The sequence below is a fragment of the Podarcis raffonei genome, chromosome 1 (genome assembly GCF_027172205.1).
Source record: "Podarcis raffonei isolate rPodRaf1 chromosome 1, rPodRaf1.pri, whole genome shotgun sequence".
NCBI classification, from domain to species: Eukaryota; Metazoa; Chordata; class Lepidosauria; order Squamata; family Lacertidae; genus Podarcis; species Podarcis raffonei.
The window spans coordinates 77353996-77373743 of record NC_070602.1 but is presented as its reverse complement, the minus strand read 5'-3'; the positions used below and the strand labels follow the sequence as shown (position 1 = coordinate 77373743).

At 42.9% G+C, this 19748-nt stretch overlaps 1 protein-coding gene and 1 long non-coding RNA gene across 12 annotated transcripts in view; one reads left to right on the top strand and one right to left on the bottom strand.

Moving 5' to 3' along the window:
* Window positions 1-19202, top strand: part of RASSF7 (Ras association domain family member 7) — a 94819-nt gene extending 75617 nt beyond the window's left edge. For 5 of the 11 annotated variants that reach the window (XM_053395206.1, XM_053395225.1, XM_053395249.1 and 2 more), the window contains 5 exons: window positions 3867-4017; window positions 7444-8351; window positions 10968-11136; window positions 13483-13590; window positions 16105-19202. In XM_053395206.1, coding sequence (XP_053251181.1) covers window positions 3915-4017; window positions 7444-8351; window positions 10968-11136; window positions 13483-13590; window positions 16105-16136 — 1320 coding nt within the window. In that variant the 5' untranslated portion in view covers window positions 3867-3914 and the 3' untranslated portion in view covers window positions 16137-19202. Of the gene's footprint in view, window positions 1-3856; window positions 4018-7443; window positions 8352-10967; window positions 11157-13482 lie in introns of all 11 variants that reach the window. The other 6 variants (XM_053395215.1, XM_053395241.1, XM_053395232.1 and 3 more) reach the window with 3 other exon arrangements.
* LOC128417074 (uncharacterized) lies at window positions 749-10971 on the bottom strand. Its single transcript, XR_008331374.1, has 3 exons — window positions 10798-10971; window positions 2227-2312; window positions 749-1217 (listed from the first exon to the last, which is right to left on the bottom strand). It is a non-coding gene; the product is annotated as an uncharacterized LOC128417074 (long non-coding RNA).
* Window positions 19203-19748: the final 546 nt, after the last annotated feature.

The following is a 19748-nucleotide window of genomic DNA, read 5'->3' as shown; positions in this document are numbered from 1 at the left end:
AAAATTATCAAAGACCTAAAATCTTAAAATTCCAACATAAGAAGTTTCCAGGACTAGGACTTGAGTTTAAAAAAGAAATAGTTGTGACAAATTGATGAAGGTTTGGAGAAATGTGAACTGGTTCCTTCTTTTTGTAGCATGTTTTTATACATAACACAACAACTAGAGATAATCAAATAAAGTTTATTGATTAGGGGCCATTTACACAACTCTCTTAGACCTTGGCAGATGTCTGCAAGTCAGCCCATGATGACTTCAGTCATGTCAAGCCATGCTGAGCCAGTTGTGTTTGTGCCAGCTGCTGCTATGTGCTGAATTTTAGACCAGGATTGGGTTTTGACATACCATCATGAACAAAAAATTATGAATAATCAATCCCTTTCAAGTCCTTCTAGTAATTTGGTATTTAATTCTGTGATACAAGCACTTAATATGAACTGAAGCTACTTTCAATATTTATAACTGAGCATGTACCAAGATCAAACAATATCAGTTCAATATTACTGATGGAAATATTTCTAAGTTACATCTGTTTCTGGAACAGGATCAATCACTTCAGCATCTGTGTTGCATTTGCTTCCTGGATTGTTTTTTAATCTGATGAAGAAATAACGGCTGCCATATATATATATATATATATATCTTGCCCTTCATCAAAGGCAATTGGATTGAATGGAAATCCCCATTAGTGATTAAACATTCTTGTTGAGAAATCATGATTTATTCAGAAACTGACATAAAATGTATTCTTTTATATTAAAATGATTTCCGCCCTTTTCATCTGATACTTTCTACTCAAAGGTGCAGCACTAAATGCAGATTAGATGTGTCTGTTTTGTTCTCCTGGCCTGCTGAGATTGGAAAATACCTGCACCTGGAAGAGGTGGAGGGACAGAGAATGAAATAGCAACTGTTAGAAAAGATGAGCCAGTCAGAATGGCAGCTGAAGCTTGCCGGGGTGTGGAAGACAGGGGAAGACAGGGGAAATGGAGCCTACTTGTATGTCCTATCTAAATAGTATAAATGCAGTACAGTATACGTGCCTTTTTTCTTGCCTTGTTGTATCTGGCTTGCCTTGCTGCTTTTGTCATCTGGAGTTTGCATGTGCCATTTGTCTCCCAGCCACACTGCTGGACTTAGCCCCTAGCCCCACCCTTTAATATGCAGGAGTTTTCATCTGTGAAATGTTGGCAGGGATGTGTTTATACTGGAAATCTCTACCAAAAAAAAAATTAGTTCAATAATTACTGCATATAAGCATTACACTTTTAAAAACAGAACATTCCTGAAATGTTTAGTTTACATATTTGTGGAAAACCGAGATGTGAGAACATATGCCTGCTTCATGTTTTGCTTGAAACTCTCTAGCAATTTGTTGCCAATGTGGATGGGCTATACTTTTAGGGTTTTCAGTTTGATGATAGTAGCAGGTGCTGAGCACATGTTCTTTGGTCCAGTGGTGGAGCGCCAGTGGTGGAGCACTGGGACACAGAGATGTATCATGGCTTGGATCGAGCGACCCTACCTGATCCTACCTACCCATACCTATTGCTCTAGAAGCAGATAGCCAAGCCAAGACCCTGGTGGGTTGAGGTTAGTTGCTGTGTGTCCCACTGCACTGAATATTTGCTTGGGGCCAGCCCTCTTATTAGGTAGAGTGAGGCAACCACCTCAGACAACATGCTGGGGAACAGCAATGAGGTGCTAGGAAAACAGCACTGTGTGCCATGCAACTTCCCCTTTGCCCTACCAAAGTTAGGTCTCTGCCTTCAAGTATGGTAGAGGGCACTGTATATTACTAGTGGTGAAGTCATATTCAATTGCCAGACTCATTGAGTTCTGAATGTGGACTATCTGGGAGTCGTCACCGCCCGTCTGCCCCATGCAGCAAAAGGTGACAAGCTCCCAACAATTAGCAGTCCCAGAGATTCTTGTGTCAAGGTAAGAGAAGAGCCCCAGCGTGGGTTGTGGCGTAATTTTAAAATTAAAATAAGAAGTTTTATTTTCATGACTCATGAGAATGTATGTATGAAATGGGGTTGTGCTGGGCTGAAAAAAAAGTTATGGTTGATCCTCCTTTTCTCATATTCTTTTGTTCTACTATTCTGTGCAACAACACCTGAAATGGTTAATGTTTTTCTCTTAGCACTATAGGGAGAACTCCATGTAAATCTTAGGTGTGAGTTGAGAAATCTGAAATGCACCACTAACAATGTCAAAACTAACCTGCTCTTTGGCATGTTGTAGCGATATTATGGGGTGGGTGTTATTTTCTTTTCCTTTTTCCGGGTGATGTACTTTTGCACTTCACTCTGGCTGGGAGGAAAGAACATTTTTCAGGTGTGGCACTGTCGGCCAAAGGTGACTTTGTAAGAAGGGCTGGAATCCAAGAGGCTGATATCCAGCCAGTAAGCCACAACCCTTCATTCTTTTCATAGTTCTGGTAGGCAGCTGATTAACACCAGATTAGCGCTGTTTAATATTTAACTTGCAGCATTCTTGTTCTCTGGTATCTGGGCTGCTGAAGCATTGCCAGCTGGGTTCTTCAGGTTTGTTGCACAACACTAAAAAATGAGGAAAAGTGACTTGGAGAGACTTTGGGTTAAACATACAATTTCCAAAATGCTTTTAAAATAAAATAGCTTGTTCTCTGACTTACACAGATGTTAATATTTATCTCCATTTAAGTTTCATGTCAGAATTACAACAGTAAATGTAGTTATCCTCTGATTTATCCGGAATCCTGATAAACAGAACTATGCTTCTCTAAAGACTTAAGTGATGTATCTTGAATAACTCTGAAAAGGACTTCATCATGTTGATGAAGTGAGAAGCAGAAGGAACAGGAGCTGATTAATTTGTGTGCAGCATACCACTTCAGTCAGGCAATTTTTGAAAAGGGCAAAGCAATTTTCACTAATCTCTTAGCCGGTTAGCCTAACCTATTATCTCCAGGAACCTGTTTTAGTCCATTAATGACACCTGGCCTAATGCAGATCTGTATTTCTATTCATACGATTCAAACTGTATGACTTCACTGCTTTATATGCTGCGGCTTATCATATGATTGCAGACTTTGCTTATCTGAATATTAGCTAAAGCAGATAGAAGGTGAATTTACTATATGCATATGTTTGTATGATTTCTTATGGATGCTCTGGCAGCAGTTCTACCCTCTTATGTCCCACACAGTCTTAAACTGAGCACCATCTCTGATCTCATCTAAGTTTTCTCATGCTGGTTGGCTACATCTAGGCAATGTGTTAGGATTGTTGTTGCAATGCCAAGCTCAACAACATTTGTGTCTAGATTTTCACTTTTTGAAATATGGCAACCCTATTATAAAACAGAACTATGCTTTAGACTCCTGTTACTCTTCATTCATGCAAGCTACCCAATACAGTCCATCTTTGGGAACTCAAGCAGAAACATGAACAGGATAAACTGTAGTTAGCTACATAAATTTATTGGTTTCTGAAGTTCGTGATTAGCAGGGGGCTATTGCTGACCTATCTAGAGTGGTGAAATGTCACATCTGCATTCTGAATTGTCCTAACTGTTGTATTTCATTTTGGAGAGATGGGATAAACAATCTAGGAAGCTGTGAAATTGAAAAAAGGGGGGGGATTATTTGCCATTTGTTTTTGAGCCAGAAGCTTTTTCTAAGAAAACCTAGAACCGTCTGTTGGAACAGATGGGCTAGAAATTGGAGGGGTGGGAAGAAGAGGTATAGACCCCTCAGAACTTCCTTGCATGTCAGCCAATTAGCATTTTTGCTCTTGAAGCAATCTGGAGCAAAAAAATGTATGTGAAAATGAAATCAGACGGCAAGCTTAAACTCCTCTTTCTTTAAAACCTCTCTGCAGGGAAGACCTACTGCAATGATCCAGAAAGTTTAATCTACTGTTTTGGTTATGGAGCTAAAGGTCTGGGTGGATGGTGTCCAGCGGGTTGTATGCGGTGTCTCCGAACAGACCACATGCCAGGAGGTTGTCATAGCATTGGCACGTGCCATTGGTAAGTAATCGTTACACTTGCTTGGTCTAAAAGTAAGCTAGCAGTTTAATCCTTTACAAGTTTCATTGGAAGCAAGATCAAATGAAGTTAATGGAGCTTATGCTAGTAAGGATGGCCATTATTCTGTAATACAATGGAGATACATGAATGTTGCCATGTTTGATATGCGTAGCTTCCAACTACCTTTTTTGTCACCACGTTCATTTTTTTTTTTTAATAGAAGGGATATTACAAAACTTTGTGTGAAAATCATTTGTGTGTCTGGGCATACAGGTAGGCTTGTTTCCGAGATTTATGCTATTGCTGCAACTGAAAAAATAAACCTTCCCTCCATTTTCCCTACTCACCCCTTCCCTCTTGTATTTTTGCATTTATTTATTTTTTTGACTTCTAAGCACTCTTGGGTTCATTTGGGGAAGCTAGTGGGCTTGGTGGACGAGGGGAGGAAGAAATACAGGTAAAGGGGGATAGGATACAAGTTTGTACTGGGGTGAGGTGAAAATAGGGACAGACAGCTGGCTCCACTACAATCACTAATGAAGCTATTAAAGCGCTTCATATTGTCACTGCTTATACATTGTTCAGCAAACTCGCACTTCCAAAACCACATTTGCTGAACTAATGCAGGTGTAGAAGAGGCTTTTGGATAGTGCAGAGGTTGATTAAGAGTAGCTTACCCCTTCTGGCCACTTCTCCACTACCAATTCTTTCTAAGCAGCCTCCACCTGAAATGGACTTACTCAGTGGTAGGCAGCCTAAGGCCCGGGGGCGAGATGCAGCCCAATCGCCTTTTAAATCCGGCCCGCAGATGGTCCGGGAATCAGTGTGTTTTTACATGAGTAGAATGTGTCCTTCTATTTAAAATGCATCTCTGGGTTATTTGTGGGGCCTAGGAATTCGTTCATCCCCCCCCAAAAAAAAATATAGTCTGGCCCCCCACAAGGTCTGAGGGACAGTGGACCGGCCCACGGCTGAAAAAGTTTGCTGACCCCTGGCACTTACTTCTAATTCAGGGGGTGGGGTTGCACTGCAAGAGCGTACAACAAATAAAAACTGTCAGAGGATACATGGAAGGGGGAAATGAGTTGGGGGGAGATTTAAAGAGCCAGTCTCTCGTATGGGTACTCCCTTGCAAATTCCTGCTCGCTCTTAACTTTCCCTATAACTCAGTGCAAAGAGGAGAAATCTCTGCCTTTTCCTGAAATGTTCTGCATGTGCCTGAGGAATTTATGAAGTTTGTGTGTGTGTGTGTGTGTGTGTGTGTGTGTGTGTGCAAGTTGCTAGTGAGGACAAATGCTATCTGATGCCCCTTTCCCTCAAATTATAGTTGGGTTGCTATTTCTGCATAGTAGGATGTTCTGCATTTCATTTATGCCTTTTTAAGTCCTTTGTGAGACAATTGGCTTTCAATTCCCATAACACATTTTCCCGAGTAGATAATGAGTGATGCACTAAAGTAGTGATTGGGCAGCTCTGGTGTTTGTTCATGAAGCCTTCTGACATATACAAGAGGCTTGGGTATTGTTTGCCACCTCCCACGTTCAACAGTCATACTGCATTTCACATGGTCAGAGCACAACCTTGATTTACATTTGCAACATACAAGGATGACTCAGAGCCTGCGTGTTTGTTTTCCCCTTAACTGTTTTCTGGGCAGCTCAGTACTCAGGCTTACGCTGTGTTTTCTGATGCGGAAATGTGCTAGGAACAGCAAGTGAAGCTTGTATTAGCCTCCACTTTTGCCCTTTAACTAGATTTAGGGGTACTTGTGTCCTGACTCTGCAAGATAGGGTTTCAGTTTCAGCTTATGTAAGTACTCCATGACCTGGTAAGGAATCATCAGGGCTTTTAAGGCAAAAACCTTGTGGGCTAGCAGCTTATTGACTCACTACTGGAAGCTGTTGGAGCTCACAAAATCTTGCTAATGATAACTTTGCCTAAAAGGGTTTAGGTTCCTGCATTAAAATGCTCCCAAGAACTGCAGCCAGAAAAAATGTTAATGGAATTTGAAATAAATCTTCCAAAGTCATTCCAGATACTAAGTGTGTGCATTAAAATGTCAGATTGTGGAGAGGAGAGGAGGCCTTGGGAGGCAATATAGCAAGTGTGGGAGAAGATAAAGAACCCTTTCTGGTTCCCCCCCAAAAATCTATAACAAATGACAAAACTAACAGTGAAATAAACAGTTAAAGGTCTCACATTGAATTATTTGCAAATACCCTGAGCAAGGATGGTCAGGGAGTTCCAACTAGATAGAATCCACAGATATGAGGCTCCTCAACATAAAGCATCTCTCCAAAAACCCTTCTGAGAATTTGGTGGTTACATTCCCTCAATGGATTAATAAATGGTATGAGTAGGAACCAAACAGTGTCAGAACACCTCTGGTTGAGACTGACCCTTTGCCTACCTGACAGCATGGGTTAACTTCTCAGATAGCACTAAGCACTAAATTGGGCTGCACCAATTGTCCAAGGAAAAGTCTGAAGAAGATTTCCAGCCACCTGGTGTCATCAGCCTGTCAGCTGCCAGGAGAAAGCTCATTGCTTCCTTGTCTGGGGACCTATTGACAGGGTCAAAGAGGAGGACTTGTGGAACTGGTTGTTTCATGATTTTTGAAAGGTGATCAAACACAGGGTATGGGATTCAGTGTTGCGGTAAAAGGGCTATGAAATGGGGAATGAGGTCCATTCACATAGCACCTGTTCCCCCTTCCCACTGTTCTGGGGTTTTCTCCAACCCTCCAGAGCGAAGAAGTGAGGCTCGGCCACTTAGCCGAATTCTGCCCACACTCCCCAAAAGGCGCATCTTCCCCATCACTCCCAAAGGAGTCTATTTTAGCAAGAGGTTTAAGCATGTTGCTAGCTTGTCATGTGTGCAAATGAAGCTCAAATCCTAGCTCAGGGTACAAATAGAGGTGGAACTGCTGCATTTGGAATGCTTTGGTGTTTCCAAATTTGGTATTTCCTCCCCTAGTGGGTGTAAACATTAAGGTGTAAATGATTAAGTTCATGCCTAACCTTGAGTTATAAGAAGAAAAATTGGTGTGAATGTCCAAGCCACCCTCTAAACCAGAACTGCTTTCTGATGGAGCAGTAGGGTAAACCCAGTTCTCAAGGATGGAATTTCCATGTCAAATGTTGAGCTAAAAACATGTGGCCCAACTTGGAATGGGAGCTGCGTGGGCTGAGGGTCACTGGCAAGACTGCCTATTGTTTAATTTGTTGACAGATCTATCAGTTTTCATAAATGATCAGCATCCACCCACCCCAAAAACATCCAGCCTTCTGGTGTAATGGACTTGTCCTTGTGAGAGGGATATTAGGGTGGAATGTGAGTGTGATGCAGCTAGAACGGGGCAGGAAGGGTTATTGGTGTTTCTGTAGTGAAGAAATGCTCCCCACTTACGCCTGTCCCTCTTCTCAGGTCAAACAGGTCGCTATGTTCTCATCCAAAGACTACGTGAGAAAGAGAGGCAGCTTCTCCCACATGAATGCCCTGTGGAGTCCATGGCCAAGTGCGGACAGTATGCCAATGATGTGCAATTCATATTGCAGCGCACAGGCCCCAGCCTCACCGAGAGACCTTCTTCAGACAGTGCTCCCCAGGTACCCGAGAGGACGTTTGTCAGGGCTAGCCTGCCCATCAAACCCAGGCCGGTCGGCACAGAAGTGCCCAGGCCCAGGCAGCCCAAAAAATCCTTAACCTTCAACCTGGGCCCTATGGCTTCCAGTGACCTGCATGCCAAGAGCAAGCTGAAGCAACACAAAAAGGACAGTGTGGGCTGGAGGGAAGGTGCTAGTGGGGGCCTGCTTTCCAAAGAGGAACTGTTCAAGACCATACTGCACCAACAGGAGCATCTCTACTCCCTGGAGATGCAGGGGGATGCCTTGGAAATGGACCTCCGGCACTGGGAACACAACAGAGGCACCTGCCAGGAGGACGAGATCCTGCACCTGGAGCAGCTGATTCGGCAAAACGAGAGTGAGCTGGGTGAGGAAGGGTTTTGGCAGAGTGAACTGCGCTCAGAGAAGGAGTGCGAAAGGGAGCGCCAGGAGAAAGTCCACACCCTGCGGGCCACCATGGAGGAGTACACGCAAAAAATACATGAGCTTATGGTGAAAACGGAGGCCTTGGAGAGAGAAATTCAGTGGGAGATTTCCGAGAGGGCCAAGAGGGCAAAGGAAGCCCCGAGGCAGAGCCCTGCTGAACTAGAAGAAATGGCAGCTAAAATGAAAAGGGACCTGGAAGCCAAGGCCAGGCAGAGTGCTCATCTGGAGAGCAGCCTGGAAACTGTGGGGAAGGCCTTGGAGGAAGCAGAGCAAAGCCTTCAGGTATGCACTTCACAATCATGTTCTTTTCTGAGGGGATCCCTGGATGAGTGGTTGAATTCCATGATGCATGATCCATGTTTTTAGGCCTCTAAATGTTTTTCAGAATGCAGTTGAGCATTATTTTTACTTATTTCGCAGTTTAAATTACTTGGGCACAGAATAAGGATGCAGCTAATAGTATATCTGTTAGACTAGGATTCTAGGTCTAGTTGCAAAAAAAAGTACATCCCCATAAGACAAAATTCTACGGGAAATCTGTGTTGGGGTCTCCTTTGCAGCCTTGGACTTCCTTAGAATTCTACCCTTCCAGGCGTTTAGCAGTAGATTAGGTGAGTTCTGGAATCTGTTGAGTTATAAACCTGGCAGATAGCAGTAGAATGTGTAGCTGTTACATCAACCAAATGGAAATGATCTTGCACAATGTTGTATGTTCTGAGATGGGGCACTAAGCTCTTGGTTGTTTCTGTTGAACTTAGTTGAGGACTCTTCCCATGAGGATTATTATGTGGTTTAGCTGGGATGGAACCAGGGAGATTAGCATCTTGCAAGATCATCAAACCCAAAGGAATTAAAGCTGTTCTGTGCCCGAATTGATAGAACGGGCCTAATAAAGTTATACTGCAACTCTTGCAGACATGAATTGAACCTGATTATGAGGTGTGCAGTCCTTCAGGCATAGTACTGTGATGTGTTGGTTTACATAGGAATTATATTTGTGGGCATGTGTGTGCACACACTTTGAGTGTGCAAAATGGTCATTTGCATGTAATCTAACCCTGAAAGCATCCTACAGTAAAGGGAACATTGCTTTGGAACAAATGTAGAAATAAAACCATTAAATAATGGTAAAGGCTACTTGTTTGCCAACATCAAACCAGCTACCACTGTATTTGTAGAGTAATCCCCAAACTTCATACCCTCCAAGTGTCCCTATTTTCTAGGGACGTCGCTGATTTAGAGAAGCCGTCCCAGTTTCTGATTTGATCCCGGAATGTCCTGCTTTTCCTTAGGACGTCCCTATTTTCATTGGAGAAAGTTTGGAGGCTATGGAGTTATCCAACCCCTGAGCCGTCTGAAGGCAATCCTGTATTGGGAAGGGTTTTTTTAATGTTTAGTGTTTTATTTTGTTTTTATATATGTTGGAAGCCACCCAGAGCAGCTGGGGGCAACCCAGTGAGATGTATGGGGTATAAATAGTAGAATTTATCATTATGGAGTGGGACATCCCTATTTTCATTAGAGAAATGATGGAGGGTATGCAAACTGTGCACCAAGCACACTACTGTGTGGTAAAAATAATAATATTTGAAATAAAAATTAGTCGTTTGTGAGCCCAAAGCACCCACCCACAGCAGAACCAGCCTGCTGTATCCCTGCATGAATCACTTCTCTGATTTTTCCTGCTTGCACTGCAGGCATGTCATTCAATACATCAGGTGTGTTTCACCCAGCTTAGTCACTTCCGTTGCAGCAGCAGCAGCAACACAAGCAGAATTATTTGCCTTTGGAGGAGGGAGGCTCAGAACTGTGATTTTGCTCAGGAGCATTGCCGGGAAAAGCAAAGTACTGTATCCTCGTGTTTGCTTCCAGTTTAATTTAGCTATTAGAAATCTGTGTTTGAAGGTGTTATAGTAGCATGTTAATTATGTGCATCTTCAAAACACAGGCAGCTGTTGCTTCTTTTCTGTTCTTTGCTTTAAGCAAAAGTAAGCAGCAGTAATAGTCCCAAGTCTTCTCCTGGTTCTTGTTTAACTGTTGACTAGACGTTGGCGCCATCTTATGGCCAAGTAGAGGAAATGCTGTGTACTGTCCTGTACCTTTTTTTCTTTTGCCTCTGTCAGACTCTGATTATAAGGACATGATTGTGCATGGGTCTGTGGGGGACCCATTAAAATAATTCCAAACTGTAAGAATAATAATAGTCCCATGCACATCTCTGGGTTTGTTTCTCCTGGCTACAGGCAGGGCACAATGAAGTGGGAGCAATTAAGCAGCACGCTCACTGTCTTGACAGCTAAATAAATAGACTATCGTAACATAGAAGAGCCATTACGAGAATCAGATAGATTGTTTGTCTGCAGGTCTGTGCTTTTCACAGTCTATCCTCAGTCTTTATAGCACGGTCAGAATACATGGGTTATCTTGCTCTCATGTTTCAGTCTCCATCTTCAGCCACATTTAGAAGGAAGAGAAAATATTGTCATTCTGTTAGCAAAGAGGAAAATGGGCCACCTGAGCGATGCAAAAGTGGTGTGGTGGTGTGCTTGAGATTGTATGGGGTTAGATGCTTTGCTAGCAAGTTGTCTAGAACTGGTGGATAGGTCTTCAGCTGCACCCCCAACACCCACCACACAGACCCACACCAGATTGCCAGCAGATACTGACTTCATGATAAAGAAGCTTTTGGAATGTGTAAGCATCCAGGAATGAACACCTGGCCACCTACCATATTATTCCTGTCAGCTCATGTAGTTTCTGGTAGATTTCTGCTAATGGTCAAGAAGCAGAGAGAAGCGAGTTGGAGGAGGCTGGGGTGGGATCAGAAGCCTTTCTTCTGCAGCTTCATATCTCAGATGAAGATAAGTTCACTCTGCCTGTTCCTCCTATATCTTGCAGGCCCAGAACCAAGAGCTGGAGGAGCTAAATAAGGAGCTGAGGCAGTGTAACTTGCAGCAGTTCATCCAGCAGACAGGAGCCATGGTGACTTCCCCACAGCCCAGATCAGAAGCGGAACCCCAGCTGGATGAAACCAGCTCTGAGCTGCTGGCTCACCAGAGAACCGGAGGTTGGAACACAACTCAAAGGGTGGGCAAAGTTGGGGGGAGAGGGGAGGCAGGAGACCTCACTTTAGTTAAGGCCTCCTACTGTGCTTCCTCTCATGTAAGCTGGTAGGGAATGTCAATATCCCCAGTTTTCTGGCCTCTAGTTGTGACATCAGCAAACAATCAGCAGCCCATGGAAATGCATTGGTGTGGCTTTCGTTGAAGCCTCCCTTTAAAATTATCTGGCTGGAGAAACAAATGGACAGCAGATACAAACTTATCCATAAATCTATACTGCAGTAGCAGGGAATAGTTTGGGGGGCGGGGGCGGTGAGAAGGTGGATAGGTTACTGGGCATCTGCTTGAACTTTGCTGTATGGATCTTGCATCCAAACACTGTGCTAGGTACAGCTTCCTTTGAAAATAGACCTAAAAATGAAATGTGAAGAAAAATTGGAAGTTCTAAGTGGAACATTTAGCACAATTATTAAGAAAGGAAAAAGTCAATTTCTGATTGTTGAACTTGCTCCATGTTAAACTCTGGATTCCCACATATTACCAGAAGTGCAACACAGCTTAAACAGGGTAGATGTCTAAAAGCATTTATATAGGTTTTGTGTTGGTAAGGTAGCATCAAGCACTACAAAGGTCCACAACTACAGCAGTGATGGTGGCAACTGAAATATGGTCCCCTTCCCACTTATTCAAGAATATTTCCTTTAACATAGTATCCGGGTGGGCAGCCTCTGGGAAATGGTCTGGACTAGAGGTCTGTTCTGCTAGTTGCCTATCTCAGCTTCAGGGGGAAAACAACACAGAGTATTGTGACATCTTAAATACCACAGATTTACTGTGATGTAAGCTTTCATGGGCAGAGAGAGGGGTTCTACTGAGATCTGGCATTCTCAAAGCCCAGCATCCTATGGTATTTTAGCTAGCTAGCCTAGTCTTTGAAGATATGTTAGCCTTCCCGTAACTTTGCAGCCGCTGCATATAGGCCAGCCTAAATGAGAAACTAACTGGGTGATATTCAACACTTGCCCTCAAAGCAGACTCATTGAATCTAATGGACATTACCAACTTAGGTTCATTAATTTCAGTGGGTCTATTCTGAGTAAGACATAGCTGAATACAGCTCATTGGTTTTTTGGGGGGGACCCACCTGTGCTGAAGCTCTTGCTGTGGAATGTGGGCAGCAATTGCAGCAATGTAGTTCACTGGGTCTTCCCTGGGTCTGTCTTGGCATGACCTGCACAATGCAGCACCACCTCAGGTATAAATTTTTCTAGTTCCCAAGAAAAACCTTGGAAGTTGACAACATGCATGTGTGGAACAGGCTTGGGTGTCCCCCCCCCCCCCTTTTGCACCAGCACACAATTATTACTGATTTTTCACACTGATGCGGTATCGGCATAAGGTGTGGCCTTCCACAAAATCAATCAATGGCAAATGCTGGTGCCTGCCTGCCTGCCTGGTCACAGAAGTTGGGTCCACTAGTACTCCACGATTGATACAGTGATTTATCCAGCTGGAGAAAGCTGAATTGGGATGAAATAGCAGAGATACCAACTGTGAATGTGGGTCAGAAGTGGCAGCACAGGACACATGTTGGGGACCATTGATGAGGGGGAAGTGTGCCTTAAAAAGTTTGAGATCCTTTGCCAGAAGAAAGCATATTGCCACATACCAATTAAGCAGCTTTAACATTTTCCATAATGGTGTTTTTTTGGGGGGGGGGGGGGAGAGACAACAGTCTCTTGTTTAGTTGTGTGGCAAGCAGTGTTTCCATGGCTGCACAGCCAGCCAAATCAGCAGAAGCAGGCCATGGTAATGCTGTAGCATGAGTTTATGCACACATTGGTTGTTGTTGTTTGTTCGTACAGAGTATAAGAGAGAAGGAATCTGCCCTGAGCAGCTTGCAATCTGAAATTCATCACAGAGGAAAAGGAGGGAGGGATAAACAGGGAAGCAATGCTTAGTTGCATATGTTCAGATTCATTACCATACAAAACCAGGTTCAACATCCTATTTGTACTGGACAGGAGAGGGAACTTGAATCACATGGCCATCTCTTGACCTCTTAACTCTGGTTAAGGAATTGGGAGCAATGTGTGTACTTATAGTGTACTGATTATGCTACAAATGGGGGGGGGTATGGAGAACAAAACCAAAGGTGTAACTCCAGTGCATTGCATAAAGTTCAGTTACAGATATATACCCAAATTTCAGAAACCCAAGGAATGTAAGGGGGTATGACTCCAGAAAGGCAGAGCTTAAGAAAATACGTATCGAAGTGCTGCTCCTGAAAATTCAGGCTATTTTGTTGTACTTTTGGTTAACCGAACTGTCACCATGATTATTTTCCCTAGATCTACTTGAGCCCAGCACAGATTCACCTCCCCGAGCCACAGCCAAGCAGTTCCTCGGCAATCCACGAAACCTTCAGAACCCCCTGGTGTCCAGCTTGAACCCTGAGGGTGTGTATGTTTGAACTGCCCTAAGCCTCTTGTGTGCTGAAAACCTGGTCTTGTCAAGCAGTCCTCCAGACGTCCTAATCTTGCTATAGTGGGGGGCAGCTTTCATCTCCAAGGAGGTGGCTGTTTCTACAAACTCTTCTTCTACTCCTCAGTTTTTCTCTCCTGCCTTCTGTGCTCCTCCTCCTCCTCTCTCCCTGCTCCCTGAATCAGCAGCTAGTGGCTCAGTTGTTTTGCAGGGGGTACCCATAAACTGTAGCATGTTGGGGCCAGCAGTAACCAAAGAGAAGGGAAGAGAAGCTGAGGGTGGGAGTAAGCAGAGAATAACAGGAAGTTATGCCTGCTGTATGAAATGATAGGCTTGGGCCAAGACTCTGTATGCTCCACTGTGCAGTGGGTGAGAGATCAATAGACACTCACCAGTAACAGTCTAATCGCTTGCAGGATGGCATTTTGTCTCGGAGCAGTTGCTTTAGCTACACAGTGCAGTATTGCTTACTCAGCTGTTTGCTAGTTCAAGCCTATTTAAAACTTGACTAGCAAAGACAAAGCCCTGCATATGCAATTCGCTTGTCCTTCACCCAAGGTCATTCTGCCAAATTCCTTTAATGTCTCATATTTTAGTTAGCAGCTTAGATTCCTAAAGAGTTGATGGCAAGGGGATCTTTTCTCTTTTATAAACTCTTACAGAATGTGTGGCTGGCTATCCCTGATGAATTAATTGCAGCCCTTTCTTCATCCACCATTGTTAGTTTCATTTGACAAATGTAAATTTTAACCCCGTATGCTGTGGATATGAAATATCTTGCTTCAAAGTGCACCAGAACTGGTATGTACAATTTTAAAATGCTAGTCTGTACTTGCTGTCCAGCAGTGAGTTCTACCCTGCATTCTGCATGGATTGGCTGTGCGATCGAGTTCCCCGCATATGACGTCAGGACCAGAGGTTCCCATTCCTTGTTTTAAAAAGACACAGTTTTAGCTTCCTGGTTTAGCTGGTCAGTTGAAGCCATTTCCTGGGTTATGGCTGTTGTTGCATGCTGACAGCTTCTAAGAGCCACAGGTGAGCACATGAGTACAGGTTGGGAACCAAAGGTGAACAAATTACCCTGGAAGGAGCATGATGTATCCCCCCACCGGAGCTACCCCTCTCCTAATGCCCCACAGACCCCAGCCCAGCAGGATCTTCATGCACACTGCCCAGACTTGTGCCCTAGGGAGGTCACTTTGGTGCTGCTATTGCAGTGGTTTGACTTCACCCCCCAGAGGTGCACTCCATTGTCTCTCAAGACAGGTGGATGGCAAGAACTATTTTAGCTCTGAAGGAAACAAGTGGTAATTTTATACAGCCTGGCTGAAAACCATCACAAAGTATAAGGTTTCCACTCACATCCTGCGAAGTGGTGTCATGAGAGAGAGACAGACAGACAGACAGACAGACAAAACATTTTGTGTTTTGTAATGCAATCAGTGCATTCCACGTGTTGTCCCTATGGACCTTAGTCAAAGCTACTTTGAGACATAGCAAGGCAAGTAACGCAGTATGTCCACGTTGTCTTTCCAGACCAGTTTTTAAACCCTTGAATGGTGATGCTGGTGAAGATATCACTTTGTGGGAATTAGGACCCAATCCATGGAATAATAGTTTGGTGATCTAATTGGCCAATGATGATGGGCCCAATATCCAGTTTTAACGTTTTTATCTATGCAAATAGATTTATCTCCTGTTAATTTATCCTGGGCAGGTCCCATTTGTTTGAGTGGGTTCTCTTTTTAAAAAGGATTCCTGTGGAATGTTCCACTAGAGTGTGGCGGTGGTCCTCATCCCAGCAACCTTCACTTTGTGGGCAACCTTCTTGACTGAGTCTATAGAGAGGGTTAAAATTAAAAGCCAGATCCTCAAGATATTTCAGAAGCGATCCAGGTGCAGTATTTGGGGCTTTAAATTATCTTGACTATAGCTTGCAGTTCCCTCCCACCCCCATAACTATTTTTGATGGCTATGGAATCTTAGTCTTATCACAACGAAGAGCTAGGAATCCTTTACAGTTATAGCATCACAACAGCCTTTCTATCTATTTTCTTGGCTGTGCTACATTAAATCAGAGTTGGTTTTCTCAAGCTGGTATTCTGTTCTTGGAGAGTTCTGCATATTTTAATGGTGAGAATGGCTTCTGAGAAAGCTGATACTTTGCTTTGAATATAGGAGCAAATGATCATGAAATTCTATGTTGACTTGAACTAATTTTCTATGCTTATGGTACAGATTAGGTGGGCTTTCCCATTTTGTGATACTACCACAGTAAGGTACACCTCTGAAATTTTATCGTGTGATCATTTCAATTGGATCATGCTTTCATGAAGAATCTGTCACTATTTTTGTTTGAATCTGCAATTGCATGGAATAGCATATCCTCCCTCCCCACCCCTGCCTTCCTCTCTGTCTTCATCTTCTGGTTTATCAAACACTAAGCCATCATAATGGGGTCACTTCATTTATTTTTATATGTCTTGCAGTCATGTCAGCAAAGCAGAGCATCTGGAGGTAAAAAGGCCAGCCAAGGAGGACTGATTGCCTTGCGAGTATAACTGTATAGAAATAAAACCCTATTTCATGTATGTATTTGACTTTTTATCATGAATGGATGGATATAGAAGGTTGTGCAAAATATTTTTACAGACTTTTTTTTAAAAAAGAACTGAACACATTGGAAGAAACAGACCGGTTGTATTTTTTATCACTACTACCCTGTTTGTTATCATTTAAAATGAAGATGCTGTTTGTGGCTTCTCTGAAAATTTATATAACCTTTCTATTTCAAAACTTCATCCCACAAGAGGACTAAATGACAGCTGCCCTGGAAGGGTGTGAAACCTGCTGGAGACAAAACTATCCAGAGTGTATACTCATGAGTCCTCTGTGTCCATTCAGAAGGTTATACTGCAAGCTACTACCATACAGTGAAAGGGTATTTTATCAGCCAGACGTCTTTACTGGACTGAACCAACGCACTATAGTGCTGCCACGTGTGCATGATAGCAATTTTTACCTTGTATGTTTGGTATTTTGTGAAGATGCACATCTTGCTTTCTAAGTTGGAATGGGATAAACAAACTGTTCTGGTGAACATATAAAGATGAAGAAATGTTGCCCCGAGACAGAATTTGTGGCCATCAACAGGTCACTTTCATACTAAGGACCTTTCAGATCTGGTAAAATGGGATTCTGGTGCTAGCAGTATCTTGCCATTTGTGCCTCGTGCCAAGTATTGCACCATCCACTATTACACAAAGAGAATCAACTCTCTTCATCCTGTCCAGGTATATTTCTCTGCATAGTTTGGTGAAGGAATGTATAATAGTCCTCTGTTCTAAACTGTTCCAAGGCCCATATGGCAAAACTAAACTTTTCCAAGCGGGTTTTCCCAGACTTTTTCCAATTGTTGATAACTGTGAAATTACTCCAGCGGGGACTGCAAACTAAGAGAGTTCTCCTCTGTTGTTGAGTGGCCAATTCCTGGGTTTGTGTATCTTGATATTTCTCCTTTGCAAAGTAGCTTCTGCAAGGCTGCTTTTTTGTGTTGCATATGAGATCAGCCCAATGCTGCTCTTCAAATGAATTACGTGTAGTGGCCTCTGCTTCGGCAAAAGCCTCTATGTCGTTTGGAGAGAACACACATCGTAAACTCAAGGTTCGATTAAGTGTGGCTTAAGATGCTCAAGGCATCTGCTATAAATTAAAAAATGAGAACCCTAGGTCTATACCCCTTTTCACATTTATGCCAGTGCCCCACATCTCCTGTACATTGGCCTCTGCTTGTTGTGGGCCTTATCAGATGGGTGTGGAGTCCCTGTTCAAGGATTTTGAGGGTGGGGGCAGGGAGGAGGGAAACGCAAAGCAGTAGTGGCAGTAATGAGTTTATCTTTCCCTTACAATTCCCAACAGGAATTTCCTTTCAAGTTACATTACACAGGACATGCTGTTGAGCTTAATCTGGGGGAAAGTAGAAAACTCTGTGTGTGTGTGTGTGTGTGTGTGTGTGTGTGTGTGAGAGAGAGAGAGAGAGAGAGAGAGAGAGAGAGAGAGAAAGGGTGAGAGTGTAGGGGAGCATGTATATATATGCATGCTTGCATGTGTGTGTGTGTCAGATTGCCAATGTAAAAATTTGCATTCTGGTTGCTGAAAGGGGAAAGATTCTTCCCACCTGCATCTCCCACACTCTTAGTTAGTAGCTTTTTGCATTGTTTGTTAATATGACTTGGTTGGGTGATCAGAGTAGACTGTGAAGGTGAATGTGCCGTTCAACATTAACTTCAATATGGGCATGCAGTATGTTGCTGTAATTTAACTGCTTTTTTAAAACACTCTCTTTATCTCTTCTTTAAAAATAAAAATGGGAGATTTTAAACAAGTTAGAATGCTGCTTCCCCTGCCCCCAGTACATCCCTGGAGAAGCTTCATACATGAAGTGGCATTTTCACATCATGTTGATGCTGGTTATTCAGAAGCCTAAGAGAAGAAAGGGTAGCTTCAGAACTGCTCTGTTGAACACCTTCCCTTTATGAGGCTGATCATATACTACTGCAGATAATCAGCCGAAGCATGTAAAGCTATATGGAAGAAACCCACCTTGTTAAATATTCAGCCTACTAGGTGGGACCTCAGAAGTACCAGTTATTATGTCTGATAGAACAATTCCCAATATAATGTAGTCTTCTGTTTTACTGTCTTCTTAACTACTTGGACATGGGTGGAATGCTATCATTTCTCCATTTGCAACTTAAGCTGCACCCATAAAGCTTCTGTCCTGCATAAGTTCAAAATTAAGAACAAAAAAATGCTGAGACATTCCTTAGATTCAGTGGTGAAAGGTGCAGCCAATAAAAAGAACCCTATCTTCTTACAAACTAGTTGGAAAATAATTTCAACATTTTTTTAACCCTTCTTGTTTTGGTGCTTACATTTTAAAAAGAGAGAGCTCTTGCTCATTTTTTTACCAGGTCTGAGTGGAGCTAGTAATGAATTTTTACTAACACTTTTATGTTGCAAACCCAACTTGCTTCCAAACACATTCCACATTTTCTAGGACGGTAGCACCGAACATCCTAGACTGTTGCACTGATGAAACCAGATAGAACCCCTTTCATTTGTATAAGTTTGAGTCTATTTAACATACATTAATTTGGTCTTCAAATAAAAAAAGGATAAACTTTTAACTCCAATTTTCAAAATGTGTGATGGAAGCTGCTTTTTAACAGCCGTGTGTTGGGGTATGATGGAGGGAATGAAATAACAATTATTGGTAGCATTACTTCCTGAACTCTTTATTTGGCCAGTTAAGGTACATCTTTTGTGTATTTATAATGTCCAAAGCTGATGTGCATTCTCACTGTGAAACCAAGAGAGGCAAATTGGCATGGGAGGGTTGAATGGATGTTTGAGTGGGAGGCTGTGAATGGCTCTGGGAGCCCTGATCTTGTTTTAAAATGTCTTTTGTGTATTATATAAGAAATATGACTTGTTTTCTGATTAGGAAAAAAAATCTTTGTATGAATGTATATCCCATGCACTGGCATTGTTTGGTTTCAAATTGTAATAAAATTCCTGAAAATAATTTGCTCTAAGGTGTGTCTTTGCGTACCAAAGGAGTTCCCCAGCCTTGTTCCTGGGCGATGACTCCACCTGAATGTCACAACCAGCCCATCCACACATTTCATTATAGCTCTGAGCTGGAAATGCAGTGGAGGAGTAAAATATCATTGCAGCACTGCTGCTTGCAGAACGTCCTGCGTCCAACAATCCCTATCAGCACGAGTGGTGATCACACTGCCATGTGGCATCTATTAACACAATTGCAGGTGGGTTAGAAAAGAACGGAAGTAGAACACTTTCATCTTGTTGGGGTGGCTTACCTTCCCCAGTCTAAAAAAATATAAGATAAAATTGGGGTGCCAGTTAAGATCTAGACGAATTGCAAAAACAAAACACATTGTGGTTACTTTTACAAACCTCATAGCTGTAGCACTTTTCAGGTCAGTCACTCCCAGAGCCTCATCTCCTTTTAGCACAAGGATAGTGATGTGTCTCTGGGACGCGGGTGGCGCTGTGGGTAAAACCTCAGTGCCTAGGGCTTGCCGATCGCATGGTCGGCGGTTCGAAT